Genomic DNA, 22204 nt, shown 5'->3' with positions numbered 1-22204 from the left:
CTCCGAGAAATATTCCGACAAACGGTAAGCAAAATTGGCAGACCGCTCGGGAGACTGGACTTTCCCTAAGAGCGGCCAGCAGCTCCGTAAGCTCAATTTTATGATTTCATTTCAGTGTTCAAGGGATCGATCGTCACTCCTTAAGAGTTTGACATTTCACCAGCTGTAGTCGAAAGTCTCGCACTCACTTTGAGAGAAAAGTAATACATTTTATTATGGAGACAGACAAGTTGCTGTACATACTTTGGTTATTAAAAACAAAAAAATAAGTGCATTGTGAAATTGTGCAAAACACATTAATACTGACACATCAGGTTGTGCTCAGTTTGGGTGTATAACTCACACCTTTTGGTACCGTCAATGCTGATCAGCATCTGTCAACTTGGTACCGTGAACACTGTTTGGCAAAAGTCCAACTTGCTACCCTCAATACTGAGGTGAGCACAACCAAGAGTCCAAAGAAATCCAACTGACATCTATGAGAAATCCTATCACATACATACATACATAACAGCCCCCTGAGAGGAAACCGTAACTACAATGTGACCCCAGACAAAAAAATGAGTTTGACACCCTTGTTATAGATGAAATTCCCCGAAGTGGAAAATCCATCAAATTTGAGTGCAGTTTTATGTATGGCTTGAACAGTGCAAAAATAACAACAATTGGCTCATTTGTGACTCTTCAAATTTGCTTCCTTGTCGGGCAATCGGTGCACGGGCCTTCTTCAGCTTTTTGGGGGGGCTTTGGTTTCCTCCTTAGCATCTACATGCAAATGTTGATGTGTTTGCCTAACTCTCGGTCCAGGTCGCTAATCAGGCGATCAAAATCTTTTAGGCTGAGTCGGCAGTTGAACGGAGCGTCAAAGTCCAGGACGTCTTCCACATAGACCGCTCGGCTGCCTCCTGAGAACCACGGTTCGTTCTTCTCTTCGTCATCTTCGCCCCCTGTGAATGGACACAGCAATCGATCGATCAACGGCAGCTTATATTTGGAAAACTGTTTTCATTCATTGAAGGTGTGCCTTATCGTCCGCTTCGCCTTATATATGAAAAATGTTTGAAAATATACCATTCATTGGGGGTGCACCTTATACACCGGAAAATACAGTACAAGACCAAAATAGACACCTCAAAACGTTCAGAATGAACACTTGACCTTGGTCACTTTCACTCCCTGCAACCTCGTCGTAATCGGCTTCCTGTCCACATACAAGCTGTTCTCCGCAGACGCTCCAGTCACCAGCGTAACGATTGACAGGTGGACTGTCCAGGCGGGCAACACCGTCTCGCCCTCGCCGTGACACCACGACCTCCTCTTCCTCATCCAAAACGGGATGGTCCGGGCTATGATGGGTTCGGTTAGGGGAGGGAGGACCGGAGATATCAGAGCCATCGTCATCAGCTGGGATTCGGTGGGTGGGCACTGTGGAGGATAAACATGATTGTGTAAAAAAATCGCAAGCGCTGTCAATCAGATTTTTATGAATATTTCGCAAAGCAAATTCTTGACTTCTCCTCTCACCCGGCCACAGCTGCAGCAGGTAGTGCAAGGCCTCAATGTGGCGCTTGAAATCAACCGCACTGGCCGATTCCTCCCCTTGACACAAGGCCTTCACCGCCATTGGCCCTCCTTTCGCCCGGCCACCGCTCCAAGCCTCCTGTGTCTGTTTGAGGAGCACTGGGCCAAAACAGACGGCCAGGTTTTGGTGCGTCATCCTGTTGCAAGAGCTGAAGTACGCCACCAGGCTGAGATGGTCCAGCAGCATACTCAAAGTGGCCTAGAAACAAGAGGGGTCAAAAAGTGGCTCTATCGGGAAATGTCGTCCTGCTCTCTCACCTTCTCAGCTGCTGGCAGGCAGGAGAGCAGCGCCACGGTCTTCTCGGCTAACTGGAGGTCAGGACTTGCCGGTGGGACAGGTGGAGGCCGTCGAATCATAGCTTCCGTCACCACTTCATACAAAGTGGCTGTAATGAGTGACGACGGTAGCTCCCGTAGGTAGTCTTTCAGAATTCCTGTGCGGGCACAACTCGTTCAACTCATTGTGCTTGAGTGAATGAGTTATTCTTTTAAAAAGTGCATCTCGATTGACAAGCGTAAATAATCTCACTCTCCCGTCACCTGTAATGACATTGATGTCGGGATAGAGATCTTCTCCTAGGGAAACGGCCGAACTGTTGCTCTCAAACCAATCTCTGAGCTCTTTCTTCACTGCAGCAGAACCGCACAGTCTGTACAGACCCACAGCCTGAACAAGACCAGCAGTCACAAACAAGAACGTCGCATCTCATCCCGCCCTCCTTCGACAATGTTACCTTCAATCCTCGCCGTTCAATTTCTGCCACGGTCTTCTGGATGAGAAGAGGAACCGCGTAGGCAGATCCTTCCTCTTCCACAAGACGCCGCAGCTCGACCCCGAAGACATTTGCAGGGGCTGTCGAGGAGCTGCCAAACTGAAAAGAAAATTTATTGCGAATTGCAGGGGTGAAAAGACAACTCCCCGGTGTCAACATTGAATTTGTTTCGTACGCTTCTTTCTACCTGAAGGTCCCATTGCTCTCGCAGTGACAGTTTGATGTAAAGAAGTCCTCGGGGTTCCAGCCTGACACACAGCTGATGACTGCGACTCCCTGATGGACGCGTCGCATAATCACAATCAATCGTGGCTGGTCAAATTGATTTAGTGTTGCATTACGGCACCTTTAAAGAGCGGTGGAATGGTGACTCCCCCCACGCAGCAAACCTTGTTCCTGATCTGGTCCAATTCTGGCTGAGCTGCTTTGTCAAAAACAAAGACGGTCACGAGCGCTCAGGACGTCAACGGTCCAGGCCCGAAGTAGTCCTACCTGGCTTGAGTACCACCACACGTAGTTGAGATGCTCTCTCCAGCTCCAGTTGGAAAGTGTGGTTTAAAGAAACGCCGTCGCCCTGAAGGTTAAGGATTGATGTCCTGGCTCGAGTGATTCCATCAATCTGAATCGCCAGAAAAATCTCATTGCCTTCGTCTGACCTGGTCAAAGACGGACAATCGCTACGCATCAATTGTGACTTTGGTGCCATGTCTATATTTTTCTGCCTACTTCTTTGTCTTCATCTGGTTCAGGCCCAGAAGGTGAACGGTCATTAAACCGGTGACACGCCGGCCGCATCGCGAAGAAGACTCTGCGCCCGTGTACAGCGGGAAGGAATCCAAATCGCCCGGTTGCCGTGGCAGCAGTTCAGGCGAATCTCCGTCACTAAGATAACCTAAAGCGATATGTGCCCAGAAAAAAACATTTTTAGTTGAAGGACGCGCAAGTCAATAACGAGCAAGGTGAATGCTGACCTCCTTGACCTCCTTTATTTGCCGAGCGTAGTTTCGATGACTGCCGCAATGGCAAAGCGGGAGGGGCAGAGCTATCCAGGTGATATCGAGTGATTACATTATGGTTGGAGGGGTTCTTTGTTGCACTTTCGTCACTTCTGACACGAGAAGAGCGTAAACTGATTTTGCGTCTGAGTTCTGGAAGTTTCTTCATTTTTAGGGAGAGTTTCCTCACGGCGCCGGGAGACCTCAGTCTGTCAATCACGCCCCCTTTCTTTGGGAAGGCCGGCTGAGAGTCTGCTCGAAGGACACACGTGGGCTATCTTTAGACAGGCCAAAAAGAGAAGAATCAACAGATGTCAAGTCTTCTTACCTGAGCTTTCTGCAGTTAAGTCATCCGCATGGTGGCCGACCGTATCCATAGAAGGTCCGTCTTTCCGAGCGTGTCCCGGTTGTGCTTTTCTCTCCGCTCCAGCGGAGCTCGGCTCCCTCCTCAGCCACAATTGTCCAGCCGGATCCTCCTCCTCCGGGATGGGGTTGTACCAAATGTCGCCTGCGCTTTCACGACACACACCGCAGGCCTCGTCCGAAGCGTTGGACTTTCCGGAGGAGAGCACCCAGTCGCGACTGCTGCGATCCAAGCTTTGCAGGTAAGCCCGCTTACCTGGTAGCTTGCTGCCAATTATTGGGTTTGGATGAGTGGCGCCGCCTATTAGCTGGAGGGGCACCTGAGTTGTTGAAGTACAAAAACAAGGATGTACCGTCTAACCCGTCATGTTTTTTGTGACGGGCCCCTCTATCGACATTTACCTTATCTTGCGTAAACTCTGACGCCTCTGAATTCCTTTCTGCGTCCATGTTTTCAGGTGTCTGCGGAGCTTTTGATCCTTCCCAAACCCGCTGCTGCTGCTTCATCGCGACACTCACATGGCTGAAAGAAGGCGGACTGCGATCTCCCGGTGTCTCCGTGGACTTGCTCGTCATTGCTGGCAAAGGAGGGCTGGAGTGGTGGATCATGACGTCGGCTCGCACAGCGACATCTGCAGCAAAAAAACAGGTGGCTGATAACCAAAACATACGTTGAAATGTTGACGCTTAGACCTGTGACGTGACGGCCACATCCAGCATCGGGGTGTTGGCTACGTCCCGGACAAGAATCACTTTGTGTATATGTGAGAGGAGCTGGGATCAATGTGAGTGTATGTGTGTGAATGAAGACTCTGTGTTGTCCAGCAAACACACTGCCTCTATTCACTATTCATCACTGATGCACACATGGTCACTTAAACAAGAAGAGACTAACTGAGCTTCACAAGGCTAGTCAGGCTAATTTATCAAATTATTCTCTCCTGTGACACCAAAACGGGAAGAACTAATCCACACACAAGGACAGGAAGTACTCGGTTTGCCTGTATTTCATATACATTATGACAAGCGGCACCGGTTTGGGTCACCTTCATGCTTCAGTAAGCGAGATTTGGCTTTCAATGACTTGATCGTTCCCTCAAACATTTGCGCTGATCGGAACGCACTCCCAACTTGACTCAGTCGGATGCAAAGACGCACAGTGGTTCCCCGCAACAAGTGCTTACTTATACCAAGTTAAAAATGGCTGCTGTATTTCGCCATCTGACAGTCTTCGGAGATAATAGCAGAACAGACCAAAATTATGGACGAGGAAGTGGAAGAGCCTGCTTGCGATGCTCACCGTTGACTTGAGACTCCTGCTTCCTGCGGGATCGGTTCTTCCCTCGCAGCCGGGAGAAAGTTCTCTTGAGCAGAGGCTGGGCCATGACTTGCTGGCGGGCGTCCGGCTGCTCCCTGAGCTCTTTTTGCGCAGAGAAGGTAGCGAATATTTAAGCATTCCTTCACTTCATGTCTCCTCGCTCGTCGTCTATCAAACTCTCCGAGCTGCAGAACAGGAAATGAATTCCACACATTCTTTCCCAAACGCCCCCCTCCCCACTTCCATTTCCTCCTCCCACTCTCCTCAATACACAGCTGCGTATGAGGGGAGGTGGGTTGGGGGCGATTGAGTGAAGGCGGGGGTTTGTTGGCTGAACGAGGCTCATGGGAATTGCAGTCAGAATGTTCTTCTCCAGACCAAAAGAACTCAAATGGGCAAGTCACGGAAAGTTGCTTGCGATGAGAACAGTGCAATACATTAATCCCAAGAGACTTGTTTGGGAAGCTGACGCCTGTACTGAAGTGATGGCCAAGATGTGCACGTGCGCTGTTGTGATGGCCAGTTGTCATGGCTACGTTCTCACGTGGACTGTTGGGTGGCGTGTGCTTGTATGGCTTGACTCCACTGAACTCTTTGATTGCCATATCTGGCTTTTTTTTCAAGTGCAACCAGAATTGTCGATCTGAAAACTGTCCCTGCTTTTTTTTGTTGCAAATTGTCTGAATTTCAACATCCTTTTGTGATGCAACTTCCTTTTTTTGTCCGTTAGATGGCGACAGAGTCCAGAAAACATCGACCTGGGTGAACGTTTCCAGCCAAGTCAAGTTTTGAGACAAGAAAAGAGACAACGGTGGGCCTCTTTGTGTTTTTCTCTGAATGCCAATTAGCATTAGCATAATAGTTGCATTAAGTTTCGTTAGTCGCAACGACAACGACACTTTTGGACCGCGCATGCAGCCAAAGGTGAATTCTTGACGTGGTTTAGAACCCACACAAATATTATTCATACCTGTCAACCTTGGCTCATAGCTGCCCTTAAAAAATGATGGCAATGATTCCCGTATATAAGTATAAAAATATATATGATTGAGGATTTTTGTTTGCCGTGACAATAGTAGCGATCGGCGGCAGTATTGTCGTTGGCTACCAGCAGTTGAGACCACCTGGATTTGAGCCAAAATGGTCTTTGTAAGATTGTTCATATTTACAAAACAAAAATCCCTGTATAAAAGTTGTTGTACTCTGTATATTATTTGAAATCATTAAAAAAAACGTACAAAAACAGGGAAAACATAAGTTGACAGGTATGTAAGTTATTTGCCGACCTTTGATTTTAATCACTTGCATTGAACACTTTACATGAAATGGCTTGTAATGCTATACTCTATACTGATGTTCTAGTAGGCTTTTGCTGACATTTTCTTTTGTCGCCCGAAGGTCTGTGGTTTCCTTAACCCGGACAAAGACGCCGAATTCAGGTGAAGGAAATGCCGCCACTGTCCGCGATGATGCCGCGAGTTGCGATTTTCATCGGTCTTGGGCTGAGTTCCTTCAAGCCAACAAACATGTACGCACCTGCACGCATATTCACACTTTTCAATTTGTTCTACGGTGCACCAAAAGTATCATCATCTGCTTCTCTTCTTGTTCTTGGGGAGACCAGTTGACGGCCAGAGGAAGGGGGGCGGAAAATCCAGTGGAATGAAGGTGTGCGGTGCTTTGCGGTTGGTCGACCAGCTCTCTCTCCATCACTTGGCCCGTCCTAATAAGGGCAGGCCCCGCCCATCCGCTGCCGTGTCGTCACAGCCGTGGGGTTTTGGGGTTTTGGCGTCGGGTCCTGTGGGGCCGCGGGGCTGAGAGTTCTTTGCCTTCTCATCATCGCGGCGTCCTCATCCTCGCCGTCCTCGCCTTTAGGGAACAGAGGGGCGGAGGGGGCAGGTCTTTGCTTTCGTGCAATTCGGCGATTTTCTTTCTTTTTTTCTTTTTTTTTTTTTCTCTTGAGGATTTTGTTTCTCTTCTGAATTCCCCGATTACATTTTCTGTCACGTTCGCATTTGAAATGTGAAAAAGCAAAACAAAAAATAAAAGTATCCCAGTGCGCCACCACATTTTTTTTTTGGCTTCGTCCTCTGGGGTACTTTTTCCAACTTCCAGAAGGAAAGATCGAAAACCAGCGCTTGAGACATTTTGTCTTTCCGCTTGGTCGTCTCCATTTACTTTTTCCTCAATCCAGGTCCAGGTGCGAATCTTGAGGGATGTTCGGGATTCAAGATGGGCTCCCCCGCGGCTCCACGGCGAGTCTGAAAGAGGAGCCGTTGGCAGTTCGCTCGTGGATGCATTCGAGCGGCGTGCTGGACGCCAACGCCGCCGCTCAGAGGTAAAAAGATCCGCGGCGTCAAGGGATTGTGGGACCTCCCGAGTCCCCCGGAGGCCCATGCCATCCTTATTCCTTCCTCCCTGCTTTCAGCATCTCATTCCATCGCCTTTTTTGTCACTTTGACTAAAAGGGAGGCCAAAGATCCAACTCGGAACCGCAACTTGAACCACATTCAAACTTCATTTGTTTTGTTCATCACTTTTAAAATTCACACGCTGCTTCATCTTGAACCCTGTCGGTGTCAAATTAACTTTTGATTATCATTTTTTAATCAATATAATGAAAATACGTTTCAATTTTAATTATACAATTATTTGCCATAATCATTTCCATGAATAACTTACTGTTATTAGATTTTTGCAGATGAGATCGATTTTGTCATTGAAACAGGAAATCATTTAATATCATCACATAAATGACAATATTATGGTTAGATGGAGAAAAAAATTATATGTATTTAATCAGCTTTTTATCAACACTTTATTTTGTTCCAAACAAAAATATCAGTGTCTTCTTTTACATGGAGGGACAACTTAATTTATGTTTATCGTATTATCTTATTTTTGTATGTATTCATGATGAGGACTTGCACTCTTTTTGCAATGAAGGAATGAAATACATCATTGCATGATTTTTTTTTCACCTCGCTGTTTTTTCATCAATATCGATTTACAAAATAAAAGCATTTAGTTGTGAAAAAGTCTCTAAAATATTCACACTTGTTTTGCTTCATAAATCTATTTTCTGTGTGTGCGTCAGTGGGGTGGGCTTAGCGCGAGCCCACTTTGAGAAGCAACCGCCGTCCAACCTGAGAAAGTCCAACTTCTTCCATTTTGTCCTGGCGCTGTATGACCGCCAGGGTCAGCCCGTGGAAATCGAGCGCACCGCCTACATGGACTTTGTCGAGAAAGAGAAGGTGAGGCACTCTGTCGCCATGCCCCGACGCCTGACATCACTTTTTGACTCCCAACAATCCACTTTTTTTTTTTACTTTGATCATACAGGAACCCACCGCAGAAAAAACCAACAACGGAATTCATTATAAACTGCAGCTGCTCTACAGCAACGGTGCGTTCCATTTGTGTGTCGGCACAGCCCGGATGCTGCTCCTCTATAAACGCCGTGTGTATGAATGTATGTGTGTGTGCGTAGGAATACGAACAGAGCAGGACCTCTACATACGACTCATTGACTCCATGACCAAACAGGTGAGCTATTGATTCCCGATCGGTTCACAATTCTACAACATATTGTCCAAGAGTGCAATACCACAAATGCCGGGATGTTACATATCGGAAACATGACGTCAAACGTGCCGTGTGCGTTTGTCAGGCGATTGTCTACGAAGGTCAGGACAAGAATCCGGAGATGTGCCGTGTTCTGCTGACCCATGAGATCATGTGCAGGTAGGTGGACTGCGATTGGATTTCAGTTGACGTCCGTGCGGCAAACGCTGACGGATTGCCTCTCGTTTTCTCCCGACAGTCGTTGCTGCGATAGGAAGAGCTGCGGGAACAGAAACGAGACCCCCTCGGACCCGGTCGTCATCGACAGGTAGCCAAGCGGGTGCTGCTTTTGAGCTAGTATGTGAATATGATGTCATGGTTGTGATATCACGCAAAGGTCACAGGTCACGTGATTTGTCGCGTGGATTTTTTTTTTTTTTTTTTGGGTACATCATCCAAGTGGGATGCAAAAGCAAAGCAGAATGTTCTTCCTATTCCATCTTATTTAATCCCACTCCTCTCCCAAGAGGAATGTTAGCAGCTCCCCTGCCCCCCCCCCACTATTATCTCATCCTTCCTTCTTGTGTGGAGGAGGGGGGTATACATATCTGCTCCTTTTTCATTTTTTTTTCATCCCCTGCAATCTTCACCTGCGATTTCGTCTCCATGTCCAACCCGTGCCGTCAATTTTTCTAAGGTCACCCGATGTGTGTCTGTTTGAAGGTTCTTCCTCAAGTTCTTCCTCAAGTGCAACCAGAATTGTCTGAAAAATGCCGGAAACCCGAGAGACATGCGGAGGTTTCAGGTGATGGAGAGGAGTCGCTTCACCCACAATGCATTGCATTCCTACTTTTTTGGCCAAATAAGAGGTGACACGAGCTTTTTTTACAGGTGGTGGTGTCCACGACGCTCACCGTGGACGGGCATGTCCTCGCCGTCTCGGACAATATGTTTGTGCACAACAACTCCAAACATGGCCGCCGAGCTCGAAGACTGGACCCATCTGAAGGTACATCGATCATCATGTAGGAGAAGCTCATCAGGAGTCACAAGGATGTCATCTTCCTTTTTACGATGGCGACGTTGGTATGTCGCGTAAGGTTAGCTATGTTAATGCTAGCATCCGGTGGTTAATCCTCATTAGGGATGCTGGAGCCTATCCCAGCCATCTTCGGGCACCAGACGGGGGACACCCTGAACCAGTTGCCAGCCAATCACATACACCTAGGGACAATTTGAAGTGTTCAATCAGCCTGCCATGCACGTTTTTGGAATGTGGGAGGAAACCGGAGTACCCGGAGAATATCCACCCCGGGCCCGGGGAGAACATGCAAACTCCACACAGGGAAGCCGGATCGGGTCTCTTTACCGGGCCGCCCCACCCACTCCGAGTCGCCCAATTGAATAACCCCGTCCAAACAGGAAGTGTGCGGCGGGTGTGTTGACACGGAATGTGCCCACGTGAGCTTCAAGAGCCCAACAAAATAAAACCGCCTTCATTTTCTCATTGAAGAAAAAGAGCCGAAGCCTCCCCGTCCCTGGAGAGGAGTCTGCGTGCGTGGCTGTTCAACCTCTTTAATAGCCATCCTAATTAAAGATGGTAACCATGGCGACACCGCCCCCCATTTTAATCCCTCCCGCCCAATCTTGTCACTTTGAATACTTCATTCACGCACTTTTCTCGTTTGAATTTGAATCATCTTTATTGGCCAAGTATGTTGAACACGCTGCGCTAGACGTGACAAATAAGTATGGAGGACACTAATTTGCTTGGTTCGTATAGTGGGCCAATGATTTGTTTTCCACCATCCTCACTGTTAGATTTTGTCCATCTTGTCCATCCAGCGGCGTGCCCGTGCATCAAGGCCGTCAGTCCCAGCGAGGGTTGGACGACGGGCGGCGCTACCGTCATCCTCATCGGAGAAAACTTCTTTGACGGCCTTCAAGTGGTCTTCGGGAGCATGCTGGTGTGGAGCGAGGTGAGCCAAGTTTCGCGTATGTTTTTTTTTTCCACACTAACGAGCGTTCCCCGGTCCAGCTCATCACGCCGCACGCCATCCGTGTGCAAACTCCCCCCCGACACATCCCCGGAGTGGTAGAGGTCACCTTGTCGTATAAGTCCAAGCACTTCTGCAAAGGGGCTCCCGGACGGTTCATCTACACGGGTAACGCACACGGCGGCGTCAACGCCGCAAGCCGTAATTTGCTAAACTTTCTCTTCAACAGCCTTGAACGAGCCCACCATCGATTACGGCTTCCAGAGGTTACAGAAGGTTACCCCCCGTCACCCTGGAGACCCGGAGAGGCTGCCCAAGGTAACGCACACACGTAGGCGCCAAGTCCGCGGCGCTGATGCCTATCGCCGCTCTAAGCACCGAGCGGAACGGACGATGATTGAAGAACAATTGTCACTTTATTTTCTGTTTGACGTGATTGACTGTTTGTGCGTGCGCGCCTGGGCCACTTGTTTTACCGTTTATTTTATACAAACATGGCGTTAAATGCCAGCTCTTACCGAAACAACAATAGATTTAGCAAGGCGTCGCCTGCGCAGGAACGCTTGGCTTCACTCGCCGGGCTTCGCTCGATGCGCGATGTCAAATCAACAAACACAAGTGACGCGCTCAAGTTCACAAAATGCCATTTAGTTCTCCAAACAGCCCAGATGATTCAATTGTGTGTGTGCGTGTGTTTTAAGTCCAAAGGCAAACAAGAACTGTTGAAACAGTCAAATCAGGAAATCGGTGAGTGCAGTCATGTGGCAAGAAAGGAGATTGCCCTGCACACACACAAAAAAACACACATACAAATTGTTTTTTTTTTTCCTCTCCAAGAGATGTAGAAATAGCGTTTACAGTAATCCCTTGTTTATCGCGGTTAATGCAAACCAGGACCACCTGCGATAGATGAAAAACTGCCATGTAGCGAACCCTACATGGATTGGTAAATGTACAAAAACATATTTATATAATATAATAATAATAATAATCGAACCGGGAAGCAGCAAGGGATTACTGTATCCCCAAAAAATGGATGCTGTTAATGTCTCTTCCTGCTCCACAGGAAGTGTTATTAAAGCGAGCCGCTGACATGGTAGAAGCCTTGTATGGGATGCCTCATAGCAGCCAGGTGACTCTCTCATGCGCTCTCTCACATACACACGGATGTATTTTCAAGGGTGCATTATTGCGCAGGAGATGATCCTGAAACGAGCGACAGACATCGCCGAGGCCCTCTACAGCGTGCCGCGGAACCACGGGCCGATCCCGTCGCTGTCCAACGCCGCTTCGCACGGCATGATGGGAGTCAACTCTTTCAATGACGCCGCTCAAGGTCAGTCCCTGCCAGGTTTCCCCCCTTCCAAGACCTTCCGTGGACACTGAGCTGTTGTTGGTGTGGCAGGCGGATACGCTCGCAATGGCAGCAGCCAGCAGTCGCCTCGGGGGTACGCCCCCAGCTCCACCCCCCAGCAGACCAACTACGGCAATGCCTACGCTAACGCCAGCGTGCCCAATCTCGGGGCGGCCTCCTCGCCCAACTTCCTTAACGGATCCTCCGGCAACTCGCCTTACGGCGGTAAATAATAATAATAATACATTTCATTTCTAAGCGCCTTTCAAAACTCAAGCCACACGCGCCAGCTCAACCAACCCGGAAGTAATTCAAATAGATAGGAAGCTAGCTAGATAATACATAGCTCACACAGTAGATAGCTAGCTAGATAGCTAGACCGCTAATAGTTAGTTAATAGATAACTAACAGATAGCTAGCTAATCGATAGCCCACACAGTAAATCCTCCCCCTAAAGTCTATTGAGGTTGTGATGTCCCCGTTTGTAATTTTCTCTTTACCTTCTCAGTTGTGGCGACCAGTCCCACCATGCCGGTGACAAACTGTAGCTCCGCCCATGGCATATTCGCCTTCTCCGCCAGCGTCAAAGCCAAGAGCGCTTTCGCTCCCGTGGTCAGGCCCGCCTCCTCGCCGCCACCGTTGACCAACAATTGCGGAGTCAACGCTGGACTGCAAGGTGACCCCCACACCGTTAAAAAGTACACGCGGACATGAACCCACCGCTGCTTTTTTTTGGTCCATGTTTGTGAAGCGGTGGGCTGTTTTGTGCTTACCTTTATTCAGCCATGTCGGGCCTGGTGGCGTCGCCCATGTAGAAGAAGAAGAACGGTGAGTGAGGAGGCGAGCCGGCTGCACGACGGAACCGCTCTGCCTCCAGTGTCAGCGGAACGTGTGATGTCATGACGACGTACGAATCCGAGGCGTTTTCAACCTTTTATGATGAAGCCCCCCCCCTCCCCACACCTGCTGTGTCAACTGTCACTGTAAAGTTTTCTTAATGTACTTCGTCAACAAGTCATTTTCAGTGGCTGTCAAGTGTGTGCGTGCGTCCGTGTCGTTTTCTATTCAGAACAAAACAAAAAAGGGGGAAAATATCAACAATTGTGGAATTAATGTTATTTATGCTTCATGCAGAATAAAACAAAAAGAAATATTTAACTCATTCACTGCCATTCACGAATGTATTCAAGAATTGAAAATATGGCGTAGATTTGTTTGGGTTGTGTTTTTTTTTTTGTGTGTGTGCTTGGGTGCCGAAACAGTGCTGGTCTCGGCCTCTGGCAATGTTTTTTTTCTTTTCCACAAGGGGGCACAATTTCCCTTTTTTTCCATGTTAGCGCTTTGTTCCAGCTTCAGCTGTTGTTTTATATAAGTCACGAGGTAAGTATTGCATTGTATTTTATTTTGGACAGTCACCCTCATTTCAAGCTCATATTGCTCCAGGCCCATATCATTTAGGAATTAACTTTTTTTCTGATGAAAGTAGAAAGTTTAAGGTTTATAACGCTGCATTGAATATTGATGTAGTCCTAAAACTCAATATTCTCTGGGTCCTGGAAGTGACAATGACAAAAACCCTGGCACTTAATGGACACATTTTTGCACATGTGGCAGTGAATGAGGCAAATGCACTTGAACAAAGTGGTTAAGGTCACCGGAAGCGGAAATTGATGTCTGCTTGTTGTTCTGATCATGCGCCACCCTCCTTGCTTGCCATTCTGCATTGCAATTCACTTGGAAATTCCTCCAGTGATCAATCTGACCAATTGGAGACTTTTTTGCTCCCTTCCGCCCCAACACCCCAAGGGCGGCCGTGTTTGTTGACTGACGTGCAAGAAAGCAAACAAAGAAACAAAACAAACTTAATTCCACGCAAACATAGCCCGACGCTGTGAACTCATGGTTTAGTAAGCTAACGAGGCTCGACGAGATCAATGCACGTCGAAGGTAAGTGTGATTACTAAAACACACACGCACACGTGCTCATCTTTCAATCAAAAGTGCTAATTTTAATATCACTTGTGGCGTTGATCAATGAATTATGAATTGATTGCATTACGCAGCATGTCGAGTGTGTTTGGTGTGCATGAATAGTGTTTAATTTAGAACTGATTCTTATCTTACAGACAGTGTATTGTCGGTGTTCAAATACCTGAATAGTGCTTGTTTGCTTGCTAAGCAGATGACGCACATGAGAGCTAATATCTTTGTTTTTAATTTCGTCTGCTGAACAACAAATAATATCAATAAATCCATAAATAAGTCAATCAAACGTGACGTATTGTCACGGTTTGTGTTGCTTGTTTTGATTGTTAACCAGAGTTTCGCAAGAGGAGGGAAAAAGTGCGATTACAATGGTTGATCCAGATAATAATAAAAGAGAAAAAAAAGTGTTATTATTTTTCTTGGAAAAGTTGTCTGTGATGGATGTTCGCTATCACATTCCACTCGGGCCCCAAATAAGAAAGTCGATTATTTCTTATCATCTTTTGTTACATTACAAGTACTTTTATCAGCAAGCTCTCTGATTGGTTGTCACTCAGCCTCGCCCCTCCCCTTCAGGTAATGCTCATATGTGTGGGTAGACGGAGGGGGGGGGGGGTGGCTTGAGTGACAGAGATATTACTGCTCGGGTAGATTTTGAGCTCCGATTTCCTTCATGACGAATGACCTGCTGAGGATGATGATGAGGATGATGACCATCCTCCTCCTCCTCCTCCACAGGAAGTGCATCTGGGTCACTTCCTGCTTTACCTTTCATCGTCCTGTGTGGAAATGCTGCATAAATAACCTCTTATGGAAACGGATGGATTGAATTAGCCTTTAGTAGTCTGGCAGTGGAGAAATTTACATTTCACAGCAGAAAAGTGATGAAATAATAATAATACATTTAATTTATAAGCGCCTTTCTAAACTCTCAAGGTCACTTTACAGTCACAGGATAAGTTTTTCTGTGGGTGAGCAGCGGCAGTCACACGCGCCAGCGTTCACTCAACCCGGAATAACTCTAATTTTTGCTGTGTTAGCATTCCTCTTTTTAATGGGATAATGGCTGTGATTTGTTTTTTTTTTTGTGTGCGTTGGCGTGACGACAAGGGAATTATTGATTGTTTCAACAAGCTGGAGCATAATTGAGACCACGGTCAACATTTGCAATCACACGCAACTCTTACAGACACACACACGGGCCGAGTCGTGATGTGAGTGATGTCAAACATACACACACACACACACACACGCGCATGTTCCTGTTTGAATGTTTTTTTTTGTGAAGTCCCCACAAAAATAGCCATACAAACCCACACGCGCTAGCGCACATTCAAGCGCGCACGCAGATTTGAATCAAGTCAAATTGTTAGCGTCAGCACAAAAACGTTCTTTTTTTTTAAAGGTGCCCCGGAGGGAAGTCTCATTGCTGACATTTTGTTGAAAGCCATAACGTGACTCCGCCCCCTATTAAGACCCCCCAACCAATTTGTACCTTTTAATTTAACGTTCACTTTTTTAGCACCACGCTAACCTGCTACGCAACATGACATAACATACGACGCTAAAAAACATGATGACCACGTACTCCGAAACAATTCAACCTCGTATTTCTAACTTTTTTAGCACGATGCTAACAACTAGCGCTTGTGATTTGCAGCATCTGACGGAAGACAGACGCCAGAAGTGACAGAATAAGACAAAATGAGGGCCTCGCCGCCTCGACCTTGAGCGACAAAGCCCCCGGAGGACAAAACGCTCGTTGGAAGAAAATGCGTTTTGGGCGGCGACAGACGGAGATGGACGCGACGGCGGCGGCGGCGGCGGGCGCACCTTAATAAAATCCTCCTGGCTGATATGATCAAGCATGAAGTACATTACAAAGGTAATGTGAATTTAAAGCCACTTGCTTTCATTATCAAAAACAGTGAGCCGGTGCGCCGCCGCTTGGCGCTGGCCGCCCGCTCGCCCAATTTATGAGGCCCACTTCCTCAATCTAATAGAAGGATTCAGGTGTTACTAATGGACCCGCCAGCCGAGGTAATAGAGACCGCGCACTCGCACATAATGTGCCGACGTCGAAAGACACAAAGATGGCGGAAAAGTTGGAGAATTCCAAAGGCGAAGTCCTACGAGGCCTTCAGAAGGCTCCTTGCGGACCTCGTCATCCGCAGTGGATTTAGACAAGCTTCATGTGGTTTTTGAAACCAGGAAGTGACGTCATAGCGCCTTTTAATAATAATCATAATAATAATAATACATTTCGTCGCGTAGGAGAACCTCATCGGGAGTCACTAGGGTGTTGTGTTCATCTTCCTTTTTGACGTTCATATGTCGCGTAAGGTTAGCTAATGCTAGCATTCAGCCATCCATTTTTCAGACCGCTTTATAATAATAATAATAAAAATACATTTCATACATTTCTAAACTCTCAAGGTCACTTTACAGTCACTGGATCAGTTTTTCTGTGGGTGAGCAGCGGCAGCCACACGCGTCATCGTTCACTCAACCCGGAATAACTCGAATAAATAAAAAGCTAGCTATTAGATAGCTAATAGATAGCCAGCCATCTAGCCAATAAACAGCCAGCTAACCAGCTAGCCAGCTAATTGATAGCTAGCTAGCTGGATAGATAGCTAACAGATAGCCAAGTACATAGTGCCCCGAATCTCCATCAGTATTTTCAGCAAAACATGCTTAAGTTTTGTTGCTAGTGTCCTGTCATTTTGGACATTGTGGAACATTTCGCTTCACCATCTAGTAACTCCATTTTTTTTTATTCACTAAGCACAAGCGCAAATTGACTTAACCTCAGTGTGTGTGTGTGTGTGTGCGTGCGTGTGTGTGAGCACATGTGTGTGTGTGTGTGATCATTCAACTAAAACTGCAGCACTAATTAAAAGTGTGCTGAGTGTGTGTGTTCTTGTCAGCGGGAGCTGTAGGCTCACTTTCCAGGAGGGGCGGGGCCTGTGTGTGTGTGTGTATGCGTGTATATACTGTACGTGTGTGTATGTGTGTGTGTCAGCCATTTGATTTGGTGTCAGTGCACTTGTGAACTTTTAAAGGGTCAACAGACACACTTTCCAGTTCTGTCCGTTTTTCCATTTTGGTTCCTTCACTTGTGTCATTGTGTCTGTCATAGAACGGACCCCCCCTGACACCCCTCAACCCACACACACACACACACACACACATCCATCACTCACCTACTCAACCAACACATTACTACACACACACACACACACACACTTACACAGGGCTGAGCGTCATTACCAGGTGGCGGTGAACCAGAAAAGCTTGCTAATGGCAGGTCACTACGGTGAATGTTTGTGTGCGTGTATGTGTGTGTGTGTGTGTGTGTTGACTAGTCGCCATTCTGACCATGTGATGTGAATTGACCCATATACACATCACATTTGTGTGTGCATGCGCGTGTATTTGTGTGTATATGTGAGTTTGTATGGCTGTTTTTGTGAGGACATCACAAAAAAGCGTTAAAACAGGAATGTGTGTGTACACGCGCATGCTTGTGTTGAACATTTCCGGCTGCATTTTATAAAAGGAAAGATGTCACTTCCGCAATGCTTTCATTGCATTTCTTTTCAAGCATGCCAAAGCCCAAATGCATTGTGGGAATCTGCATCCATTCAAAGGATCCAAGTGGACGATGTTGCTGAACAAAAACTTTAAATGAAAAATCCAACATAAGGGCTGTCATCAAGCACCCATCAATCTCCATCAACTTTACGAGTCCGTATGAAATTTGATTGACAGACGTATGCCCGGGGATGCACCTTGCCCCGCCCCGCTGCCTGGCTGCCATGGTTACAGCAGGTGAGCCCATTTTCTTCAGTTTTAGTGGCTGAGTCAAGTCCGTCTGTCTGCTTGACGAGTTCTCTTATTAGCTCGTTAGCTCATTAAAGACGGGAGGGTCATTAAAGAGACAAACTGACCATCTTTTACCCACACCCACCCGCGCGCACACCCGCGCGCGCACACACACAGCAGCTGTTGAAGCACGACATTAAAAGTCTCATTTTTTCCTTTTATGGGTCTCGTTAATGTTTTTAGGGACCTGCTAATGACATCTCACAGGCACACGCGCACTCAGAGTCGTTCGCTTTTAGTAAGTGCGCCACTGTTGACCTTTAGGACAAACGAGTGACAGGAAGTTTCATTCAACGTCAAGGGAAGAAAACTGAGGAAAATGGATGAGAGTCAATGGAACGCAAACTAGGCCAAACATCCAAAATGGCGGACGACATCTGAAAGCTTGTTTTTGGATCATTATGCTTTTGTCACATTTTTCCCCAGCTGCTTGGCTAGTGGAGACCGCTATTTTGTTGGATCGTCACATGTTTGGTTGGATCGGTTTGTTCAAGGGGATCACGTAAAAAAAAAGAAGTTGGGGCCCAAGAGTATGTATAAATGTGTGTGCATGTTGCCTGCGCATTACAAAATGACATCCAGTTGGCTTGTAACACAGACACCAAGAGATCATCTTCAAGCAACAGAATTCCCACAGAGGATTCTAATCGGCTTCACCACTCTCATCTGGCATGTGTGTGTGTGTGTGTGTGTGTGTGTGTGTGTGTGTGTGTGTGTGTGTGTGTGTGTGTGTGTGTGTGTGTGTGTGTGTGTGTGTGTGTGTGTGTGTGTGTGTGTGTGTGTGTGTGTGTGTGTGTGTGTGTGTGTGTGTGTGTGTGTGTGTGTGTGTGTGTGTGTGTGTGTGTGTGTGTGTGTGTGTGCGTGTATGTGTGTTTTCCAGCTGTTGGCACTCTCTTGCTTGCTGTTATTTTTCCTTTGTGGTCCTTCCAGGACCTACTTGTCTTGTCTTTCAATGTTGACAAGCATGACCTTGAACTGTTAGAACTTATTGTATATTTCTTTGAGTATTTGCAGAGATGGTCGCTCACTTGAAGTGGGAGGAAGTCACTTTGTGTTAATATTTTGTGGGGAAATAGCACGAAGAATATAGGCTTTTTTTCGTTATTCTTTTGTCATTTGAGTTCGTTAATGTGTCGCTGTTTTTTTTTCTTCTCTTCCGAGACTTCATTTAGGAAAGGTTCCATTATTTCTATAAGACTGCTTCCCCCTCTCGACCAAAAAATGCCACTGCAGGTGATACCCTAGCTCTTATTTTGTAGAATAAGGACGAGTGAAAGATTTTATTTTTAAAAGCTCGCTGTGCCGGAAGTGATGTTATTGTGACGTATTAATTTGAAGTCGACTGCGGCCATGCAGGATCTTCAGTAGGACACATTCGGAGGACACACGAGATCGATCCAAATATGAAAGTAGTTTATACACCATTATTATTTAAAGTTTAGCTTCAGGCTAACCAGATGTTAGCCGGCCGTCGTTAGCATGCATTGCGAGCAGCTCGTCAAGAGATGTTGGGAGTCGGAAGTGAATCTTTGGAGTTGCAGTCCGGTCAGTAATATATGTTTTTATTTATTTATGTTTCACGTTTTAATGTGCTCGACGTATTTGTCTGTGTTTAAATGTTGGTGCAGGAGAAGCGTCTTCGTTTGGATGCGGGACTTCCGGATAGTGATTGTCCAATGGAAATACTACTTCGAACTCCTAAGGAGGAAGTGAAGAGGCGGAGCCAAGTGCAGAGTGAGGGACAGGTCAGTTTCGGTTGCCATGACGGCAATCTCTTAACACTTAATGGTCAGATTCCAAAATAATTGTGTCATTGCAGGCGTGTGTTTTCAATCCTCCACTCACTTGCCTCAGATGCCTTGCAGGCGAGCCGGTACTGTACCTGAACCACACTTGTAACACACACTTATTTCGACTGGTATGAATTAAAGTGTCATTATGTCTTTCAGGGTCACATCAACCATATGATGTCTGCAGTAGGCGGGGCTTCCGCAAACCCACACTGATGATTGGTGGAGTAGTTGACAAGTAGGAAACAGGAAATGGATGAACCGTTTTCAGTCTTCCAGCTTCCCTTGACCCGTTAGTTTGGTCGTCTCTGGGAAGCTTTTTTATGACTTGGAATTGTTTTCTAAAACATTTATATCTTTTTTGAACATCACTCCCTGTTGTGCTTTCTGTACATTTTGTCAAAATAAGAAAACTTCCAGTGGAAATCAGGTCGTCCTTTTATTGTGAAAAACTCATCCCAGGTCTGTTGCAATTTTAAAAAATAGGAAATAACAACAAAAGGTTTGTAGTGTCTCGCTCAGTCCGTCAACCCTCTTTTAGGTCGCTTGGCAGCGGGGGCGCTCCCCTCACCCGAGTCTTCACCCACCTTGCCTGCGCGAAGGAAAGCAAAAATCTATGAATAGACCCCATTTTGTTAAACAAGCCCAACATCACGTACAAGAAATGGGAATCATCTTCTCTTGGGGTGTCTGGCCGCAGCTCTTTTTAGTGAAAATGACGCTGCATGCTGTCTTTCTGGTTTCTGCGAAGAACAAAAACAATAAATCAACTATTTATCCTGATGTAGGCTCCGCCCACTTTGCCCAACTACCTGCATGCAGTAAAATCGAGCGACAGAAGGATGAAACTGATCGCTTGGCTTCCTCGTCCGACAGACCCATCAACGAGCATCTGACTGTGCGTCAAGTAAACGTGCACTTTTGAGGCGCCAGAAGGATTGATTGGGGTCAAGGATACAGGTTGATGATGTCATAGGGTCCTCGGAGCTCCTGAGGCTGGACACACAAATGCACGTCACAAAAACAAACGCACACGTGCACATATTCCCAAAGTAGTATTCACCTTTGTCGCTGCACTCGACACGAGGACGTTCTAAAAAAAAACACAAGAGCGGCTTTAAAGTGACCGTGAGGGTTTTGAAAGGCGCTTATAAATGAACTGTATTCTTATTATCATCCTCACCTTCCCTTTGCACGCCTGCACCAGGCTAACAGCGTTAGCGATGGTGTAGCGCCTCATGGTGGAATCTCTGATGGCGTCGGTGTACGACACTTCAAACGCCAAACCCCTCTCCAGAGCCTACGCGCATTCACACACAATGAGTCCACGTCATTGTCCGCATATTTACGATACATCTAGTCGAATACGTCACCATGTTGACTGGAGCTCTTTTGAAGAAGAATGGAAGTTTTTCCGTCACCACCACAGTGATGACGTCAACCTCCAGCTGTGTGCAAGCCATCTTCAACAACAAGCAAACAACAATGAGTGTGTACATATATTTTTGGATTACATTTGTGTGACTACGCCGCTCACATGAAAAAGTTTTTCTGTCGTTGGTCGCACCGCTAGGAGGTCAAAGTGAGCATACTCCGTAAGATTCGGCTTCTGCACAAACACGCAGGTGTAAAATTGTTTTCGAGTGGCGGTGCAGACTCGACAAAAGGAGTACTTACAAAGTGACTCAGGTCTGACAGCACCAGCGTCAGTCTGTTAAGCACTCGGATTGGTCGAGAGCGACCCTGGCGCCAGCATACACAATACATACAAGGTAACAAGTGAAATTTAATTACGGCGGAAACACACAGGCAAAACAGTTGATTACCTGCACGATGGGCAGCTGATCAATGAGGTCTTCGATCGGCTTGGGTGAAGGAACCGCCTGTAGACAAGAAAATGCAATCATCTGTGTACTTGTGTCAATGCCTTTAAATTCCATGAGTGTCTCATTAAATCAGTGTCTCACCTCTTTCTTTTTGGTAGAGGGTTCAAACGTATAGTTGACAGCTACTGTGGAGAAACCAACTGCACAAAAACAACATAGGTGATTCGACATGGTAGAGTAGAAAGTACTGATTCACTGAAAACTGCGTTCTGTTTGTGTATGCATCGTTAGCTTCGTTAGCCTAGCTCTGTCTTGTTCAGATGAACTAAAAGTCGACTTTATCCAATCGCTTTAATTCATTTTAGTGTGTGAAGACTCACGATATGCTGCCTTGTCAATGAGTTGTTGCATGTTGCTTTTATCTGCCGAAAAAGTCAGGTTTAAGTCCATGAAGACCGACATGATTGTGATGGACGATGGAGGAGCCACATGCAGAACTAAACATCGAAATGCCTTGTGGGAAAGGGAAGTTGTCGATTCCAAAAATGTCCGCCAGTGGGCAGAGTAATCGGGTGTAATATCCGATAAAGAAGAAGAAATTTTAAATTAATACTGTCAATCGATTATAATTCTAGTACACTAAGTAGCAGTGTGCAACGAAAGAGAAACATTAAACATTAAAAAGTGTGAATATGATTTTCCCAATGGTCGGTTTTCATTTTATTTACGCACGACATTAAGAAGGGGGAAAAAAATTGGAAACTTCTGG

General features: G+C 46.5%; 3 protein-coding genes and 2 long non-coding RNA genes across 7 annotated transcripts; 2 read left to right on the top strand and 3 right to left on the bottom strand.

Moving 5' to 3' along the window:
- Positions 1 to 11: 11 nt before the first annotated feature.
- Positions 12 to 3657, top strand: LOC148887493 (uncharacterized). Of its 2 annotated transcripts, none has more exons than XR_016117579.1 (3): positions 12 to 86; positions 838 to 1018; positions 3525 to 3657. It is a non-coding gene; the product is annotated as an uncharacterized LOC148887493 (long non-coding RNA). The 2 variants fall into 2 exon arrangements; XR_016117580.1 differs by lacking the exon at positions 3525 to 3657 and adding an exon at positions 1230 to 1362.
- On the bottom strand, positions 100 to 5690 carry syde1 (synapse defective Rho GTPase homolog 1). Of its 2 annotated transcripts, XM_089015626.1 has the most exons (14): positions 5013 to 5681; positions 4115 to 4344; positions 3678 to 4032; positions 3326 to 3601; positions 3081 to 3246; positions 2847 to 3010; positions 2701 to 2775; positions 2542 to 2630; positions 2316 to 2453; positions 2122 to 2248; positions 1840 to 2015; positions 1525 to 1780; positions 1159 to 1425; positions 103 to 947 (listed from the first exon to the last, which is right to left on the bottom strand). In XM_089015626.1, exons 1-14 carry the CDS (start codon positions 5095 to 5097, stop codon positions 766 to 768), a joined length of 2586 nt encoding a protein of 861 aa, XP_088871752.1. In that variant the 5' UTR covers positions 5098 to 5681; the 3' UTR covers positions 103 to 765. The 2 variants fall into 2 exon arrangements, with proteins under 2 accessions (XP_088871751.1, XP_088871752.1); XM_089015625.1 differs by having other exon boundaries at positions 100 to 947; positions 1159 to 1780; positions 5013 to 5690.
- Positions 4221 to 20201, top strand: LOC148887490 (transcription factor COE3-like). Its single transcript, XM_089015643.1, has 25 exons — positions 4221 to 4361; positions 5761 to 5841; positions 6429 to 6558; positions 6655 to 6698; positions 7225 to 7368; positions 8128 to 8284; positions 8373 to 8436; positions 8521 to 8576; positions 8701 to 8774; positions 8854 to 8922; positions 9318 to 9399; positions 9486 to 9603; positions 10440 to 10573; positions 10633 to 10759; positions 10821 to 10909; positions 11658 to 11723; positions 11789 to 11927; positions 11997 to 12170; positions 12454 to 12621; positions 12729 to 13892; positions 15592 to 15816; positions 17706 to 19364; positions 19448 to 19564; positions 19639 to 19692; positions 19769 to 20201. Exons 5-20 carry the CDS (start codon positions 7247 to 7249, stop codon positions 12758 to 12760), a joined length of 1671 nt encoding a protein of 556 aa, XP_088871769.1. The 5' UTR covers positions 4221 to 4361; positions 5761 to 5841; positions 6429 to 6558; positions 6655 to 6698; positions 7225 to 7246; the 3' UTR covers positions 12761 to 13892; positions 15592 to 15816; positions 17706 to 19364; positions 19448 to 19564; positions 19639 to 19692; positions 19769 to 20201.
- On the bottom strand, positions 10918 to 12845 carry LOC148887491 (uncharacterized). Its single transcript, XR_016117578.1, has 3 exons — positions 12719 to 12845; positions 12446 to 12614; positions 10918 to 11373 (listed from the first exon to the last, which is right to left on the bottom strand). It is a non-coding gene; the product is annotated as an uncharacterized LOC148887491 (long non-coding RNA).
- On the bottom strand, positions 20030 to 21952 carry rpp30 (ribonuclease P/MRP 30 subunit). Its single transcript, XM_089015644.1, has 12 exons — positions 21816 to 21952; positions 21577 to 21635; positions 21436 to 21492; positions 21287 to 21352; positions 21147 to 21218; positions 20983 to 21072; positions 20793 to 20909; positions 20673 to 20702; positions 20568 to 20605; positions 20422 to 20501; positions 20269 to 20352; positions 20030 to 20201 (listed from the first exon to the last, which is right to left on the bottom strand). Exons 1-12 carry the CDS (start codon positions 21895 to 21897, stop codon positions 20128 to 20130), a joined length of 849 nt encoding a protein of 282 aa, XP_088871770.1. The 5' UTR covers positions 21898 to 21952; the 3' UTR covers positions 20030 to 20127.
- Between the last annotated feature and the right edge of the window lie 252 nt (positions 21953 to 22204).

The sequence above is a fragment of the Hippocampus bargibanti genome, linkage group LG15, assembly GCF_051943395.1.
Source record: "Hippocampus bargibanti isolate YZ-2025 linkage group LG15, ASM5194339v1, whole genome shotgun sequence".
In the NCBI taxonomy this organism is placed as follows: Eukaryota; Metazoa; Chordata; class Actinopteri; order Syngnathiformes; family Syngnathidae; genus Hippocampus; species Hippocampus bargibanti.
The sequence above is the reverse complement of the archived record's forward strand: the minus strand, read 5'-3'. Positions and strand labels throughout refer to the sequence as shown.

What these genes read in the sequence shown, in the direction of transcription:
- syde1 (XM_089015625.1), bottom strand. Translation starts at nt 5,097, where the DNA reads ATGGCCCAGCCTCTGCTCAAGAGAACTTTCTCCCGGCTGCGAGGGAAG. An exon ending in AACCAGATGAAGACAAAGAA is followed by an intron (nt 3,011 to 3,080) that starts GTAGGCAGAAAA and finishes GTCTTTGACCAG; the next exon opens with GTCAGACGAAGGCAATGAGA. An exon ending in CGACATCAATGTCATTACAG is followed by an intron (nt 2,016 to 2,121) that starts GTGACGGGAGAG and finishes GTGCCCGCACAG; the next exon opens with GAATTCTGAAAGACTACCTA.
- LOC148887490 (XM_089015643.1), top strand. Translation starts at nt 7,247, where the DNA reads ATGTTCGGGATTCAAGATGGGCTCCCCCGCGGCTCCACGGCGAGTCTG. An exon ending in ACCCATGAGATCATGTGCAG is followed by an intron (nt 8,775 to 8,853) that starts GTAGGTGGACTG and finishes TTCTCCCGACAG; the next exon opens with TCGTTGCTGCGATAGGAAGA. An exon ending in CGGCAACTCGCCTTACGGCG is followed by an intron (nt 12,171 to 12,453) that starts GTAAATAATAAT and finishes TTACCTTCTCAG; the next exon opens with TTGTGGCGACCAGTCCCACC.
- rpp30 (XM_089015644.1), bottom strand. Translation starts at nt 21,897, where the DNA reads ATGTCGGTCTTCATGGACTTAAACCTGACTTTTTCGGCAGATAAAAGC. An exon ending in CCTCTACCAAAAAGAAAGAG is followed by an intron (nt 21,493 to 21,576) that starts GTGAGACACTGA and finishes TCTTGTCTACAG; the next exon opens with GCGGTTCCTTCACCCAAGCC. An exon ending in CCCTATGACATCATCAACCT is followed by an intron (nt 20,502 to 20,567) that starts GTATCCTTGACC and finishes ACGCACAGTCAG; the next exon opens with ATGCTCGTTGATGGGTCTGT.